At 47.0% G+C, this 16,556-nt stretch overlaps 1 protein-coding gene across 1 annotated transcript; it reads left to right on the top strand.

Moving 5' to 3' along the window:
* The first annotated feature begins 12 nt into the window (after nucleotides 1–12).
* On the top strand, nucleotides 13–16,041 carry Ndufa8 (NADH:ubiquinone oxidoreductase subunit A8). The gene is made up of 4 exons (NM_001395148.1): nucleotides 13–189; nucleotides 5,188–5,351; nucleotides 12,458–12,623; nucleotides 15,723–16,041. The coding sequence occupies exons 1-4, from the start codon at nucleotides 139–141 to the stop codon at nucleotides 15,858–15,860; spliced, it is 519 nt and encodes a 172-aa protein (NP_001382077.1). The 5' UTR covers nucleotides 13–138; the 3' UTR covers nucleotides 15,861–16,041.
* Nucleotides 16,042–16,556: the final 515 nt, after the last annotated feature.

The following is a 16,556-nucleotide window of genomic DNA, read 5'->3' as shown; positions in this document are numbered from 1 at the left end:
CTCCAGAACAGTGCGCATGCGCCTCGCCGGAGACGCATGCGCAGATGGTATTGGGCAGTCTGAGAAAGCCAAAGGGGAATTGAAGGAGACGGGCGACACTGCCGAGGGCACCTGGTCAGGGTCGCGGCTGCCGCCGTCATGCCGGGGATAGTGGAGCTGCCAACTCTGGAAGAGCTGAAAGTAGAGGAGGTGAGGCTTTACCTGAGGGCAGGCGGGAGCCTGGGATTGCAGCTGTCAGGCGGGCCATACTCGGTTCCGGCCTCTGCGACCTGCACGGTCACATCCCGCCTTGCTCCAGACATTCTTGTGCGCACCGAGACCGACCTCTCCTCTTATGAATCGGGTGGTACTTTCCGTTAGTATCACCTAGCCCCTTGCTCTCCCTCCCCGTGAGGCGAGTCTGCCTCCCCAAATGCTCACCTTCCAAGTCTGTCAAAACCTCGGTGCAGAGCAGGCCTGGAAGCCGCGGCAGCACACAGTGTGTGTTGGACAATGAGTCTGGTGTGGGCCAGGTTGTTTTGGTAATGGGACACAATTAAAGCATTTACTTCTTCAAGAGGCATTTAAGTATTTTGTTATGTGCACATGCAATGGAAAGAAAGAGACAGTGCCCAGCTTTTATAGCTTATAGTTTTATAAGGAGGCAGATAAAGAGGCTGTACAGTACAGTGCATAGCGCTGTGAAAAGTGAAGTAAAAGTGGTATGCTATTGTAACTATCGCAAACACGATCACTCCATTTCTAAAGCCCAGGCTGCTAAGTACTTGGAACACACAGTAAGGTAGGGTATAACTGGTCTTCCCTTATAGAGCAAAAATAGGCTCCAAGAGTAGAAGTGATTTGCTCAAGCTCACATAGACAGTGTATGAAAGACTCGTAATGGGAACCCAGATCTGTTCTGAAACCTAGGCTGTTGAAGCTATGAGCCAGAGTGCAACAGGGTGAGGAAGGGCATGTAGAGCCATCTTGTTGACAAAGCCGAGGGCTATCTCATGTCAGCCTACTGTTAGGTGCTGAGCCTCTAGAGAAGTCACTGACAAGGCTGGAGCAGTTTGGACTTTATCTTGTGAAGTGCTGGGAAAAGTTGCCTGTGTTAAGGCAGAAGGACTTGTCATGGTAGGGTTAGTAGGGGAAAAAAAACCAACTGGCAAGGCTAAACGTTATATGCTAGGAATCACACACCAGGCACTGTTAAATGTTTTCCATACTACTTCATGTAGGCTCTTATAAACCTGTGACAACTGGGTGTTTTCCTCAGATGAAGAAACTGTTATGGCATAATATGAAAGTGACAAAGAGGTGAGAAGAGGGGTTTTCCCACCAGCCAGTCTTTTATTCTTACCCCATCACCAAACTGGTCAAACATGAGCTGACCAATTTTGTTAGATTTTTTTAATTTGGCTTGGCAAACATTTTGTGCAAAAGCGTTCTAATAAATTTGTCTTTAAAGTTTGCACAATTGGTGTGTATAATTATTTGAATAACCAGAGTGTAATGAAAGTTAAAACACATGATTAATACCATGAAAGATGGGCAAGCAGATTTGACGTGGGATCTGATGCCTGGGCCTTTGAGTAGCTTTTAGCACTCAAGGGGCTCTCTGCTAAAGGCAAGATGACTCTGGCTGTGCAGTTAGTTCTCTACGAGAATATAAGAGGGATAGAGAAACCACGTCAGGCTTAATGTAAAGCATGGCACTTGAAGGCCGGTGTTTAGAGATGGAGCAAAAAGCTAAGTGGAAGTAGGGAATGAACAAAGCTAAGATTATGGGGGAGTCAGGGGCCTGAAAGTGGATCCCAGAAGTAGTGAGTTGAGTTGCATGGAGAGAGCAGCACAGGCCCCTATGTGAAGTCTGGTGAGAAGGTTGGGAAGTTTGGGCCCAGAAAGCCTTGAACAGCAAATAGGAAGTTCAGGCTTTACTCCTCGGCTAAGCATGACTCCTTCTGGGGGCGGGTTTCTGGTTCGTCGGAACAGGAGATATCATTTAGGGGCTGGAGAGGTGGCTCAGCGGTTAAGAGCACTGACTGCTCTTCCAAAGGTCCAAGGTTCAATTCCCAGCAACCACATGGTGGCTCACAACCATCTGTAATGGGATCTGATGCCCTTTTCTGGTGTGTCTGAAGACAGCGACAGTGTACTCACATACATGAAATAAGTAAATCTTTAAAAAAAAAAAAAAGAATTGTCATTTAGGAAGGTCACTTCAGCAGCATTACAGAGACTAGAGTGAACTAGTCATTACAAGCAACTTATAGCTGTGCTTCACAGAATCAAGAAATAAGTACCCCCATCTGGAATGAGTCCTACTTGCAGTGGGCTACTAACAGGCAAAAAGGCTGAAGAATCTGGGTCAGGTTGGCAACAAGACACGGGCCCAGGGAGGCTAACAGCAGCAGCGGCTTTGGGGAGCAGGTAAAAAATCCACCTTGGACTTCATTAACCAAGGAGTCCTGTTGTATCCCCGTGGGGGAAAAAAAAACCCATCCAGAAGCCTTGGGTTATACATTCCTTGGGTGTGTTGATGATTTAGAGTAAACACTAGTCGACAGCCAGGATTGATGTACACTCTGTGTATCAGGTCCATCCTTAGCATGTTTCATAAGTGAGTTCATCAAATCCTCACGTAAGTACCTCATGCTCCATTTTACATAAATAAGGAGACGGGCCTGCCGTAAGCTAAGCACTACAAGAAGGGGGTGCAGACGTCGTTTTTGGAAGCAAGAGCGGTACTAGATTTGTTTGGCTCAGTCGGAACACTTGATGTCTATGGAAGGTGACACTGAAGAGCAGCGGTGTATGATGAGTTTATGAGGAAGAATGCCATCGTTCTATGTTCTAGAGACAGAGGATGCTGGATGAATTTGAGAGGGAACTGCCGGACTTCATCGGTTATGAAGAAGCAGGCGAGGGGACACGGTTACCTCTCAGGTCCCTGCTCTCTTTGGTGATGGTACTATTACGACGAAGTCCTGATGAGAGCCACAGTTCCAAGGGAAGGCTGGCATGTTTCAGGTGCCTCTGTTTATTTGCTGCTTAGGAATTGACTCAGTAGGGGTTGGGGATTTAGCTCAGTGGGTTCAGTCCCCTGCTCCGAAAAAAGAAAAAAGAAAAAGAAAAAAAGGAATTGGCTCAGTGAATGTATCTCGTCTTTGTTTCCCTGTGACAGCACGAATATAACGTCATTTTCATAAGACTGCCACTCATGTAGGGGAATAAAGCAACTAATGCTGCAAGCTTCGGAGGGCTGTCGTCTCAAGGAGCTGAATAACTGAATCAGCCACTTAAGGCTATTTCTGAGGCGTTTGGCAAACAAGAACAAGTAAAATGATACTCAGGTTTTTTCTATTTAAAAAAAATTGTTTTTAGATATATTTTTTATGTATATGAGTACATGTATACCCACATTTATGCCTGGTTCCCGTGCAAGCCAGAAGAAGGTCTCAGATCCCATGGAGCTGGAGTTACAGATGGTTGTGAGCCATCACATGGGTGCTGAGAATTGCACCCAGGTCCTCTGGAAGAGCAGCAAGTGCTGTCAACCACCAAAAACTCAGTTTCTAAAAGGCCGTGACCTTTAAAAAAGAAAACCGTGAAGCAAGATTTGTAGCACATGCTCGCAACCCCAGCTCGGGAGGTTTGAGAATAGAGGCCAGCTTAACCTGCATATGTAGTTCAAAGCCAGCCTGGGCTACTTGAGAGTGTCTCCAAAAGCCAGAAACAAAACAAGAAGGTTGATGCCTTCTGTTTTCCCAAGTGGCTGTAGGTGATAAAATAAACAATTATGTATCAAACTTAAATGCAAAAATGTGCAGACCTGGGGTACAAATTTGTTAGAGTGGTCATGGAGGATTTCTCTTGTATGTGAGTAGATTTTGCTTTAATAGCTGTGACAGTACAGTGCTGGTGGGCAGTCCTGGATCTAATTGTCTTCCTGTAGGGCAGCAGTTCTCAACCTGTGGGATGCAAGCCCTTTAGGAATGAGCTGACCTTTTCACAGGGAGCGCCCAAGACCATCAGAAAACACAGACTTTATGTTACAACTCGCAAGGTCACAGTTATGAGGTAGCAATCAAGATAGTGTAGCAAGGAAGATCCATGTCGGGATGAAGGTGATACATGAAGAGCCGTATTAAAGCATTGGGAAGGCTGAGAATCACTGCTGTAGGGTGCTCTCCCTTCCCCAACGTTTGTTTTCGTAACTTACAGGTTTGAAGTGCATAAAAATAAGACTACAGACTTTTCTCATGTTAAAAGTCCTCCGTTTTCTTTAAAAGTTCAGTTCAGTAGTGTATTAAAGTATGGTAGCCTGAAAAGCTGGGTTTCAACAAACCTGCTAATATTTTCTGTGACATTTCTCAGAATCTGAATCAGGAATCTGAAAATTCCCTAGGGAAGAAAACACAACTGCAAAGCATGAGGGCACTAGATCAGAAAGATGCAGGCTGAACAGGACTATCAAACCGCCCAGATGCCAGCAGTAAATACCCCATCCTCCCCTTTAAAGTTTCAGCTTAAGTTGCCAGTGGCAGACCTGGTCATCTGTGTCCGGCTGCTAGCTATAGTAGAGCAGAAAGATAGAAACATTAGAAGAAAAACAGAGTAGCCAGAATGTCTTTGAGAATAAAGATGAGTTCTCCCAGGTACCAGAATGCTCTGTCTGTTTCTAGTAATTGCAACATTGTGGCTTTGGCATAGGCAAAGACTGTAGAGCAAGGAGCTGGGCCCTGGACTCTGCAGTTCCTTATGGTCCGGCTACCCACAACCGCTCTGAGATGCTTAAAGTTCTGGAAGGCAAGCAAGGGAGTCTGGCATGCTCACAGTGCTCTAGTTAGCATGAACATGGGCAGATTCTAGATTCTTAATAATAATTTGCCAGATTATGAACCCCTCCTTTTTCTTTTGCCTACTCTATAATTCCCTAGCCCTCCTGGAGTTTCAGGTGTCCTTGTATAATTCATTTCATTCCTGGAGAGGGACTTTAGCGACAGAGTTGTTCTAAACAAGAATCTGTCTTCATCTCTAAGAGGAAACAGGGACGTTTCTGTCAGCCTGGGATGACACATGGGAGAGCTTGATACTTAAGCAAGTTGTAAAGAATCCTGTCACCTCCATGTCTCACTGAGGAGAGACTCAGTGAGAGACTGTACCTGGCTCTGTGTGTGACTGCCTCTCCCATTGCTTTCCCAGGTGAAAGTCAGCTCAGCCGTGCTTAAAGCTGCCGCCCATCACTATGGGGCTCAGTGCGATAAGACCAATAAGGAGTTCATGCTGTGCCGCTGGGAAGAGAAGGACCCTAGGCGCTGCCTGAAGGAGGGCAAGCTGGTCAACGGCTGCGCACTGAACTTCTTCCGGTAAGATTCACCTGAAGGCCGCGCCTGCGTGAGTGAACATCAGGGTATCTTGAAATACTCTAAAATGAAGACGTGACTTCTGGTTACACAGAATTAAAAGTGTGCAGGTTTTGACATCAGATAGATCAAAATTAAGGGTTTTTTGTTTTGTTTTGGATTTGTTTTTATAAGGCAAGTTCAGTAACTCCATGAATGTCAGTTTTCAGCTGTGACATGGTGTTGGTCCTCTGCAGTATTGCAGTAGGTATTTTGAAAAGATGTGTACAGCTATTTCCGCCCAGAGCTTGTTGACAGGCAGTGGACAGTGGTGTTGATTAAGAAAGCGTTGAGTTTGGTTTTCAGCTGGGCCACTGTGTTCACTGCTTAAGGGCAAGCCCGGGTGTGTAATTAGCTGAACAGTGACGATGGGGCATGGTGATACGGTCTTGTAATCCTGGTACTCAGGTGGTGCAGGCAAGGGCTTCAGCAAGGGCAGCCATGGCTAGCTACACAGGGAGTTTGAAGCCAGTTTGGGCTGCAGGAGATGCTGTCTCAAAAAACGCTTGGGTTGATTCAGCCAGCCTAGAACTCACTGTGTCGGCCTGGAACACACAGCTCTGCTTCAGCTCACAAGTGCTGGACCTACAGTGTGCACTCAGCCTTAGAAAAATGTTTTTACCCTGGGTTCGGTCCCCAGCTCCGAAAAAAAAAAGAACCAAAAAAAAAATGTTTTTAGACTCCTATTGTAATAAAGGCAGAAGTGGACTCAGAGAGTTGGCTGCTTAACTGTGAAGTCCAGAAATAGTTACGGTGTCAGACAGGGCTGGATTCAAGAGTCTAAATGATGACAGAACTATACGATTCCTTCTTCCTCTTCCCTGCAGTCTCTTGGCTCAGCATTTCCCTGTTGACCTTACTTTTTTTTTTTTTTTTGGTTCTTTTTTTCGGAGCTGGGGACCGAACCCAGGGCCTTGTGCTTCCTAGGTAAGCGCTCTACCACTGAGCTAAATCCCCAGCCCCGACCTTACTTTCTTTCCCTTTGCTATAGCCTAAATGGCCAGGAGCCACCTTAAGCTGTGTACCTCATTACTAAGCCCCGAGAGAGTGTCGCTGCCCCACTACTGTAGGCTGAGGCCCCACACAGCCAATTACACAGGAGCCGGTTATACTGTCCGCCGACTTCGGATGTTTATTTTTGAGCCTTAGGAGATAAGTACTGATTGGCCAGGCCTGAAGTGAGATGTAGTCTTCACTGCATCCAAGCAACATCACTGCCAGACAGGGAGCGGTTGTTTCTCAGAGGAAAAGCAGAGGGATGCCACTAAAGAATGGAGCTGACTGTTGGCCGTCACAGCCCACAGATGCCATTACGGTAGCCTTAGAGGAAGGAACCAATAGCAGTCAATAACCGCTTTCTTCATCTTTCTTGCCTGTGCTCTCTGTCTACAGGTAAAGAAACTCTGTGGTTATAATTGTAGTGTGCATATTTTTGAACTGATTGTCACTTGAAATTATTGGACAAATTCTTTTGAACTGTATTTTTATTAGCTACATAGTATTCCACTAGTAGAGGGAACTGTACTGTTCACTCTTGTCAGTGAACATATACATCTCTACTGTTCAGTCTTTGTTTTCTAATTTCTTTATATTTTATTTATTTATTTATGAATGAGGCAGGGTTTCCAAGGTAACCTGGCTGGCCCTAAATTTGCTATGTAGATCAGGGTGGCCTTGAACTCAAAGAGATCTGCCTGCCTCTGCCTCCCAAGTGCTGGGATTAAAGGTGTATGCCACTACATCTAGCTTTGTACCCTGTAATTAAATCTTTGGTATACATTTGTGTGTGTGTGTGTGTGTGTGTGTGTGTGTGTGTGTGTGTGTATCTGTTTATGGCCTTGATCATTAGTTTTGGCTTCTGAATTATTATTGCTATATTTTTTTAAATTAATGATCAAAAATGTTTTTGAACATGTGTGGGTGTTTTGACTGAATATATGTCTATGTACCATGTTCATGCATGCCTAGTGCTGGGGGCCAGGGTCAGAAGAGGGCATCAGATCCCCTAGAACTGGAGTTACAAACAACGGTGAGCTGCCATGTGGATGCTGGGAACCAAACCTGTTCCTTGGCAAGAGAAGCAGATATTTTTTTTTAATTGGATTTTTTTTTTAATTTATATTTCAAATATTACCCCCTTTCCCGGTTTCCTGGATATAAGCTCCCTATCCCATCCCCCTCCCCTTCTTCTGTAAGGGTGTTCCCCTCCCCATCCACCTCCCTTTCTGCCCCACCCCATTCCCCTACACTAGGGGTCCAATCTTGGCAGGACCAAGGGCTTCTCCTCCCATTGGTGCCCAACAAGGCCATCCTCTGCTACATATGCAGCTGGAGCCATGGGTCAGTCCATGTACAGTCTTTGGGTAGTGGCTTAGTCCCTGGAAGCTCTGGTTGCTTGGCATTGTTGTTCTTATGGGGTTGCAAGCCCCTTCAGCTCTTCCAGTCCTTTCTCTAATTCCTCCAACGGGGGTCCCGTTCTCAGTTCAGTGGTTTGCTGCTGGCATTCGCCTATGTATTTGCCATATTCTGGCTGTGTCTCTCAGGAGAGATCTATATCCGGTTCCTGTCAGCATGTACTCTTAGCTTCATCAATCTTATATAATTTTGGTGGCTACATATATGGGCCACATGTGGGTCTGGCTCTGAATGGCCATTCCTTCAGTTGCTGCTCCAAACTCTGCCTCGATATCCCCTTCTATGAATATTTTTGTTCCCCCTTTTAAGAAGGAGTGAAGCATCCGCACTTGAGTCGTCCTTCTTGAGTTTCATGTGGTCTGGGTATTGTATCTTGGGTGATTCCAGCTTTTGGGCTTATTAGTGAGTGCATATCATGTGTGTCTGTGATTGAGTTACCTCACTCAGATTGATATTTTCTAGTTTCATTCATTTGCCTATGAATTTCATGAAGTCATTGTTTTTGATAGCTGTACCACATTTTCTGTATCCATTCCTCCATTGAAGGGCATCTGGGTTCTTTCCAGCTTCTGGCTATTATAAATAAGGCTGCTATGAACATAGTGGAGCATGTGTCTTTGTTGTATGTTGGGGCATCTTTTGGGTATATGCCCAAGAGAGGTATAGCTGGGTCCTCAGGTAGTCAGGTAGTCAATGTCCAATTTTCTGAGGAACCTCCAGACTGATTTCCAGAGTGGTTGTACCAGTCAGCAATCCCACCAACAATGGAGGAGTGTTCCTCTTTCTTCACATCCTCCCCAGCTTCTGTTGTCACCTGAGTTTTTGATCATAGCCATTCTGACTGGTGTGAGGTGAAATCTCAGGGTTGTTTTGATTTGCATTTCCCTGATGACTAAAGATGTTGAACATTTCTTTAGGTTCTTCTCAGCCATCCGGTATTCCTCAGCTGAGAATTCTTTGTTTAGCTCTGTACCCCATTTTTTAATAGGGTTATTTGTCTCCCTGCGGTCTAACTTCTTGAGTTCTTTGTATATTTTGGATATAAGGCCTCTATCTGTTGTAGGATTGGTAAAGGTCTTTTCCCACCCTGTTGGTTGCCGTTTTGCCCTAATGACAGTATCCTTTGCCTTACAGAAGCTTTGCAGTTTTATGAGGTCCCATTTGTCGATTCTTGATCTTAGAGCATAAGCCATTGGTGTTTTGTTCAGGAAATTTTCCCCATTGCCCATGTGTTCAAGACTCTTCCCCACTTTTTCTTCTATTAGTCTGAGTGTATCTGGTTTGATGTGGAGGTCCTTGATCCACTTGGACTTAAGCTTTGTACAGGGTGATAAGAATGGATCAATCTGCATTCTTCTACATGCTGACCTCCAGTTGAACCAGCACCATTTGTTGAAAATGCTATCTTTTTTCCATTGGATGGTTTCAGCTCCTTTGTCAAAAATCAAGTGCCCATAGGTGTGTGGGTTGAGAAGCAGATATTCTTTTTTTTTTTTAATCTTTATTAACTTGAGTATTTCTTATTTACATTTCAATTGTTATTCCCCTTCCCGGTTTCCGGGCCAACATCCCCCTCCCCTTCTATATGGGCTTCCCCTACCCATCCTCCCCCCATTACCACCCTCCCCCCAACAATCACGTTCACTGGGGGTTCAGTCTTGGCAAGACCAAGGGCTTCCCCTTCCACTGGTGCTCTTACTAGGCTATTCATTGCTACCTATGAGGTTGGAGCCCAGGGTCAGTCCATGTATAGTCTTTGGGTAGTGGTTTAGTCCCTGGAAGCTCTGGTTGCTTGGCATTGTTGTTCATATGGGGTCTCAAGCCCCTTCAAGCTCTTCCAGTCCTTTCTCTGATTCCTTCAATGGGGGTCCCGTTCTCAGTTTGGTGGTTTGCTGCTGGCATTCACCTATGTATTTGCTGTATTCTGGGTGTGTCTCTCAGGAGAGATATACATGTGGTTCCTGTCGGCCTGCACTGCACTTCTTTGCTTCATCCATCTTATCTAGTTTGGTGGCTGTGTATGTATGGGCCGAGAAGCAGATATTCTTGACTGCAGAGCCATCTCACATGCCATGTGCAGGTGTGGAGGGTCAGATATGGGTTTTAGTTTGGATCGACTTATCCTGCCCTCAGCACTGATGGTATGCATGGCATTTAAATGTTTAATAGATAGGAGATGATATTTTCTGCTGCTTGAATTTATGCTGATTTGACTGCTAGCAAGGTTGAATATGTCTTTATTTGAAGGGAAAAAAAAGATTTTCTAAGAGAATATTGGCAAAGCATTTTCCTGAGGTGCAGAGATGGAATGTTTTTGGTGAGAAATGAGAGCTCCCTTGATCCTAAGCCCTCCCTCCACCCATGGAGGAAGCCCTTGGTGCTGGAGCCAAGCATTAGATCAGGGTCTGCAGGCTTGGGGTGCAGAGGCCAGGCAGACTTCCCACTACACTGTGCAAGGTTACACAAGGTGCTGGGTCACATTGGTGAGTCCTCGGTCAACCTCCGGTGTCAGTGGGGCAGGCGTGGAAAGTAGGCTTTTGCTATGAGCTTAGACTCTGAAAGTCAGCCCGAGACCTTTCAAAGAAGGCCCATGGGTAGAAGGCCCTCAGGTTCTAGAATAAGGCAGGAAGCACGTTCAGTCTTTAGTGCATTGGCAGAAAGATATTCTGAGTTTTTTCCACTGCCTCCAATATGTCTTTTACAGAAAACTGTGCTATTTTGTGTTTGCCTAGCAAGCATAAGGCCCTTGCTTCCGCCCTCAGCTGTGCGGTGGGGGTGGGGTACATAAAACAGTGCTATTCTTCCTTGAATTTGTATCTGTTTAGTTCTTAACGGGTTTGAATGAAAGAAGAAGGGGAAATTTGCTTCATCCATTTTTCCTTCTCTTCTCTCTCTACCCTTTCTCTCTCAGGGTTGGAGGAATATGGTCTCATGTAGCCCAAATGGCCTCAAATTCACTCCATACCTAAGACTTGAGCTCCTTGACTTCCACATGCAGGGATTATAGTCCCGTGCCCCACACTTAGTCTCCTTAGCCATGTGTTTTCTTTGTGTGTCTTGTGTACTTGTGTCCACATTCATACAGAAGCTGCAGGTTGATATCTGGAATGTTGTTCTCTGATCAACGGTCTTTGACTTAGCAACATGACTGGTCTCAGTGGCCAGCTTGCTCTGGGGTCTCCTGTCCCCTCCTTCAGAGGATGGGGTTACATACAGTGGGCTGCCAGGGTAACTTGGATCCCCGTTCTAGCCCTGTTACTTGTGTGGCCAGTGCTTTAACCACTAGCAGTCTCCCCAGCTTCCTCTGGCTGCTTTTCATAGTCCAGAGTGAGTTCTTTGCTGCCCAGCTTCCTAGCAGCTCCCAGCTCTTCTGCATAGAGAGGACTGTTCCTGGCCAGTGCAGTACTGAACTAAGCCAGAGCCCTGGAGTGTGGGCCCCAGGGATGTCTTCCAGCTAGTTAACATGTTCACTTCTGAACGTCTGTCACCTCTGGCCTCTGTTAGCTTCCAGGCTCTGACAACTTCCTTCTTTGCTGGGTTTGCTAAGCTGAGAGGTCAGGAACACGCGGGCTTCAGGTAAATTCCCTTGAGTAAAATGCCTATGTGTTAGACCATAATCCTTTATTTTTCTGGGGTAAAAAAGAGATTGCTCCTCAGAAATCTTCCTATTTTTTTAAATTACAAAGCTTATACAGAAAGTTAAGTTTCATTATGACATTTTTAAATGAAATTTGTTTTTGTTGTTTTTCTTTTGGCCTTTATGATCCTGCCTCCCTTGTGGGTCCACCCCAGTGTCAGCCTTTACATGTCCATATCACATGACCTTCTGCACCCCAGCACACCCCTCGATCCCATCTCATGGTCTCTTGTCCTAGTCTGTGTCCACGTACAGCACTGTACTCTATGCATACGTTATAACCTGCTATCCTACTGTGCTAATGAGATACCACACAAACGTACATGCATTAAAGTCTGGATTCACATGAGATATGACAGAAAAGCAGCCGTTTCGTGTCAGACTGTGCTACCTTGTTTACTAGAACACTTCCCAGATCTATTTTCCTGCAGATTTCTTATTTCTTAAATGCTAAGTAAGCCAAGAATAGTGGCACATGCCTTTAATCCCAGTACTCGGGAGGGAGAGGCAGGCAAATCTCTTGAGTTCAAGGCTAGCCTGGTCTACAGAGGGAGTTGCAGAACTGGCAGGGCTACACACAGACTCTATTGACAAACCAAAAATAAGTAAAAGCTGAGTGAAAATTCCATTGCGTACATGAGCCACAGCCTCATTACCCAGTGTTCTATCAGTGGTGATCTAGGGTGATTCTGTTTCCTTGCCTCTGTGAACAGAACAGCAGTAGACACAAATGATCTGGTCTCTGCGGTATGCCATAACATCCTTTGGGTGCAGCCCGAGAGTGGTGCGATGGGTACATGGGTTCTGAGGCCCTTGTACACTGACTCCCGGGGTGAATACACTGGTTTCCATCCCAGCAGAGGAGAGGGAAAGGGCTCCTTCTCCACAGCCTCAGCATTCGTTGTCATTTTTTCCTGGAAGGTGGTGCGTGGCCTGAGAGTGTGCGGCGTTTGACATCTCTGCCTGTAGCCATCTGTTTTGTGAGGAGCTAGCCCTAACCTCCACCCCTCTTTTCCAGGCAGATCAAGAGTCACTGTGCGGAGCCTTTCACAGAGTACTGGACTTGCCTTGATTATTCCAGCATGCAGCTGTTTCGTCACTGCCGCAAACAGCAGGCAAAGTTTGACGAATGTGTGTTGGACAAACTGGGCTGGGTGAGGCCTGACCTTGGGGAGTTGTCTAAGGTAAGGTTTCTGCTGGGTCTTGCTCTGGTCTGGGGGTGGGGGTTGGACAGAGGGGACAGGCTAGGACAAAGGTAGAAGGTGGTCTGGAAGGGGTCCCTGTGAGGATAGAGAGAGTGAGTTGTCCCTGTTCACCAGACAAAAGAGGAATTGGTGTGTTCTAACAGAGGTGTTCATCTGCTTTGGGTTAGCTAATAAGGAGTAGGGTGTGTAACATGTCAGTGAGGTCCCATCAGGTGAATCCACTGGGGCCGCAGAGTCAGGCTGTGCCAGACTCCAGAAACACCAAGAATTTAAAAGCTCAGAGTGAGAAGCCTGCCCTCCCTTTCCTGTGTTAGTTGTTTTGGTGATGGCTCTGCCGAGGGTTGAAGTGTAGTGCAGGCCTGTTCTGGTGTCTGTACACTGTGCTCTTTGTGACTGCCCTTAGCACAGTAGCATCCAAGTGTTGATTCTCCTAAGCCTGCCCCACCCCACCCTCACCCGTCGTTGCCTTCCTGGAGTTCTTGCTGAGCTGCACATTTCTGGGAGGGGATTTAGGGCCAAAGCTATCTTCACTGTAGGGATGAACTGGGTGGGAAAGGAAAATGCATCATTTAAACTTAAAGACCTTTAGGGATTCCTCCTCCCCACCCCCCAAGCTGAGTGCCTCGCTCTGTCACAGCACGTAGCCAAGAGGCTCTCCCCACAGTGGCCTGACAGCTCCTGCTGCTGTAGCTTAGGCTCCCAGTCCTGAGAGCCCGGGAGTAGCTGGGATGGACGGACGAGCTGCGTAGACACAGTAGTTCTGAGTCTTGTTTCCACAACATCCTGTGGGATCTCAAACTATCCCACTTCCGTCCAGCCATGTCTGTAAGTGAGGCTGAGGATCCTTGCTGTCCTGTAAGAGCGGTGCCTGAGAGCCTGTGTGAGCCTGAACAGCACCAGGCACACAGGCTGTCCATGTCTGTTCTGTTCCCTTTGGGGCTAGCATCCAGGAACACTTGTCACAAGTAGATTGGTGGCATACCTTTTGTTTTGTTTTTTTCAATCTGACTTACTTTGTTTTACTTCAGATACATTCTTTTGCTAAACAAAAAAAAATTATTTTAAATAGTGGCCAGCTCAGAGTTGAGAGCGATAGGACTTACACACGTGGCCATTAAAACCAGCTTTTCTTGTTTCTTCCTCAGCACAGGGGAAGCAGCAAGTCAGGCCATCAAAGCAGTGTTTATCTTCGTGTCTCTTTATGTGGACTTTTTACTCCCCAGCCCCAAGTTACCATGTTAGTTGCCTCAAAAGTGTATATTTAACATGCTTTGTCAGTTTTAGTTGTACTCCACCCATTGCTCGTCTCCTAGAAAGGTCATAGCCAACAGAGAGAGGCCTAACCTGCTGCTTAGGTCTCTTTGATTCTGTGTGACCCATTCGCCTTCCCTCTGCAGAGCAAGCTGGGCCCCAGCCCAGTCACCACACCCTGCTTCCCTAGGCAGAGTCACCTCCTGCTCCTACTCAGCCACCTGCATAGGCAAAGTGGGTCAGGGGCCTCGAACACATCCTAGGAACCCCGTTTTACACATGACCGCTTCATCAGGTAGGCTGCCTCAGGCCTTCCCTTAGGAATGGCTCTGGCCGCTCCTGTCGCCTTTCTGTTGGGGAGCACTACAGAAGAGCATGTTGTGTTGTTCTTCCCACCATCCGTCGTTCGGGGTCTCTGATTACTTTATGCTCAAGGACATTTCATAAAAACAAAGAATGACAGTGTTCTAGATTGATTTCATAAAGACCTTGAGTGAGGCCTGTGGAACTACTCTGTCGAGCAACAGGACCTGAGTGACCTCCAGTTACAGCAGGAGACCCTGAGTGACCTCCAGTTACAGCAGGAGACAGGGACCTGCACTCGAGGCGTTGGTTTCAGCTCCGGCCAGTCAGTCAGCCTCCAGTGAGCTGGAGGTAACATGCGCACAAAGGTTATAGTAACTGTGTACCCAAGAGACCCGGGCACAGAAACATTCAGGCCTGGCCTCTCGTGCATACAGACGGCTAGAGTTGGTGCCATTAGAGTGACAGCCAAAGAATGCTTAGAGACTGTGGCCCCCTTACCAGGACCTGCTGCTTCCTTAGCTCTCATAAGGATAACTTCTGAGCTATTGCAAAGTGGTGCAGCATTACCTAGCATGTACAAACCACAGGAAACTCAGAAATTAAAAGCAGTGTCTTATAGCTGCCCACTTGCGATTTGGTGGCCGTGGGGGTGGCAGTTGTAGACTCTGCATCTTCCTCTCAGCTGCAATTTGGAACCTACCATCTAAGTAGCCTGTCAACTCAGCTCTGAATTCTTGAATTCTTGTGTTCCTCGCCATCAGGCCTAGCTCCCTGGCTCCGGCCTGCATGTAGTGATTGGTTGCTGCCCTGTAACAGTGGCACCTGTTGCCGTCAGGTTAAATCTAAGCACCTCTGCATGGCATCGCAGTGTGTGTCACCCAGCCCTGTACCCTAGCTGTGCGTGGTGATAGAAGCACAGAGCACACAGACCTGGCATTGTGTCCTAGCACGGAGCCTTAGTGAACGTCTGTAAAATCACCTGGCAGGAGCTGGTGAGAGTGAGTGGACAGCCTCAGCCTCTCAGCCTCAGTGCTAAGAACAGCAGAGCTTGTCAGGTGTACAGTCTGCTGCTGTGTTGAGTTCTGAAGACCTTCCCTCTGTCTCCTTTGTCTCTGCTCTCCTGCACTGTCTTCCCCATAATTGGCTGACTCCCAATTCTCCTCAGAAATAGCCTAGGCCAGCCTTTACTGTGAGTGACTTGTGCGGTCCATCCTTCTCCACGTCACTGGGCAGCAGGTCAGCAGGGTCTTGGTTGAGAGTTCCATCTCGCTCACTAGCCAGTGAGTGATGCTGTGTATCTTGTCCCTGCTGTTTTTCCTCAGCTCCTGCCTTATAGAATGTCAAAAAGTCAGCTTTTAGAAGTTCACTCAGGGATTAAACGTAGCTAGATACACCCATCCAGGGTTTGAAGCTGAGCAGTGTTTGAGGCAGCAGGAGCAGAGAGGAGACCCCCGGCAGTCTCAGGGTTACTACTGTTAAAGAGTCCCTTTGAACCCTGACTCTCTTCTTCACCCTTCCCAGGTCACCAAAGTGAAAACAGATCGCCCTTTGCCAGAGAATCCTTATCACTCAAGACCAAGGCCAGAGCCCAGCCCCGTGATCGAAGGGGATCTGAAGCCTGCCAAGCACGGCAGCCGCTTTTTCTTCTGGAACGTGTAAAGATGGATCCACGGCCCATACTCGGTTACCTCGGTCATGCACCCAGACAACAGACAACGAAAACACCCATGCCGACCTAGTGTTCTTTCCTGGATCACAGACGTTAACGAAAAAGTTAATTTATGTGGCTTGGCAGTTACTCTGTACGTTTCCTGTCCATTAAAAATGTTAAAGGAAACAGTTGTGTTTTATTATGCTCTATGTAACCTTTTAGCCTTTAAAGATGACTTCCCCTCGTTCTTTCTTGCGCCCCGACTGTCCCACTTGCTTTGCCCTGAGGAGGACCAGCCGCTGTGTCAGGAGAGCCACATTCCCGCAAGGGACTGAAAGAGGCCTACCTGAAGCAGCATCTTGTGGGTATTTGGCGTACCGGGCAAAGCCTCAGGTCTCTCTTCTCCCTTAGCGTTCCAAGCCTACAGATTTCACTAAAAGCATTTCCAGAGAAACATTCAGGACAGAGTAGCGAAAAGTCTGAGCCTGTGACTCAGGCACGGGAGGGGCTGCTGGCTGGGTCTTAGGCAGTGTTTCTTGAAGCTCCTTAAAGAACCTAACTTCCACCGTTTCCCCTCCATAGCCCATCGTCCGGGTGTTATAACCCAGATGTTTTTCCTGATAGACAAGGGGGAGGTGGAGGCTGAACTCCCAGCTCCAAAGCCAGGAAGTTGGAGGTCTGAGTGTCAGTTCCAACCTTGGGTG

The sequence above is a fragment of the Rattus norvegicus genome, chromosome 3 (genome assembly GCF_036323735.1).
Source record: "Rattus norvegicus strain BN/NHsdMcwi chromosome 3, GRCr8, whole genome shotgun sequence".
Taxonomy (NCBI): Eukaryota; Metazoa; Chordata; class Mammalia; order Rodentia; family Muridae; genus Rattus; species Rattus norvegicus.
The sequence above is the reverse complement of the archived record's forward strand: the minus strand, read 5'-3'. Positions and strand labels throughout refer to the sequence as shown.

Coding starts and splice junctions, on each gene's coding strand:
- Ndufa8 (NM_001395148.1), top strand. CDS start 139: ATGCCGGGGATAGTGGAGCTGCCAACTCTGGAAGAGCTGAAAGTAGAG. Junction 5,352..12,457: donor TGCGCACTGAACTTCTTCCG/GTAAGATTCACC, acceptor CCTCTTTTCCAG/GCAGATCAAGAGTCACTGTG. Junction 12,624..15,722: donor ACCTTGGGGAGTTGTCTAAG/GTAAGGTTTCTG, acceptor CACCCTTCCCAG/GTCACCAAAGTGAAAACAGA.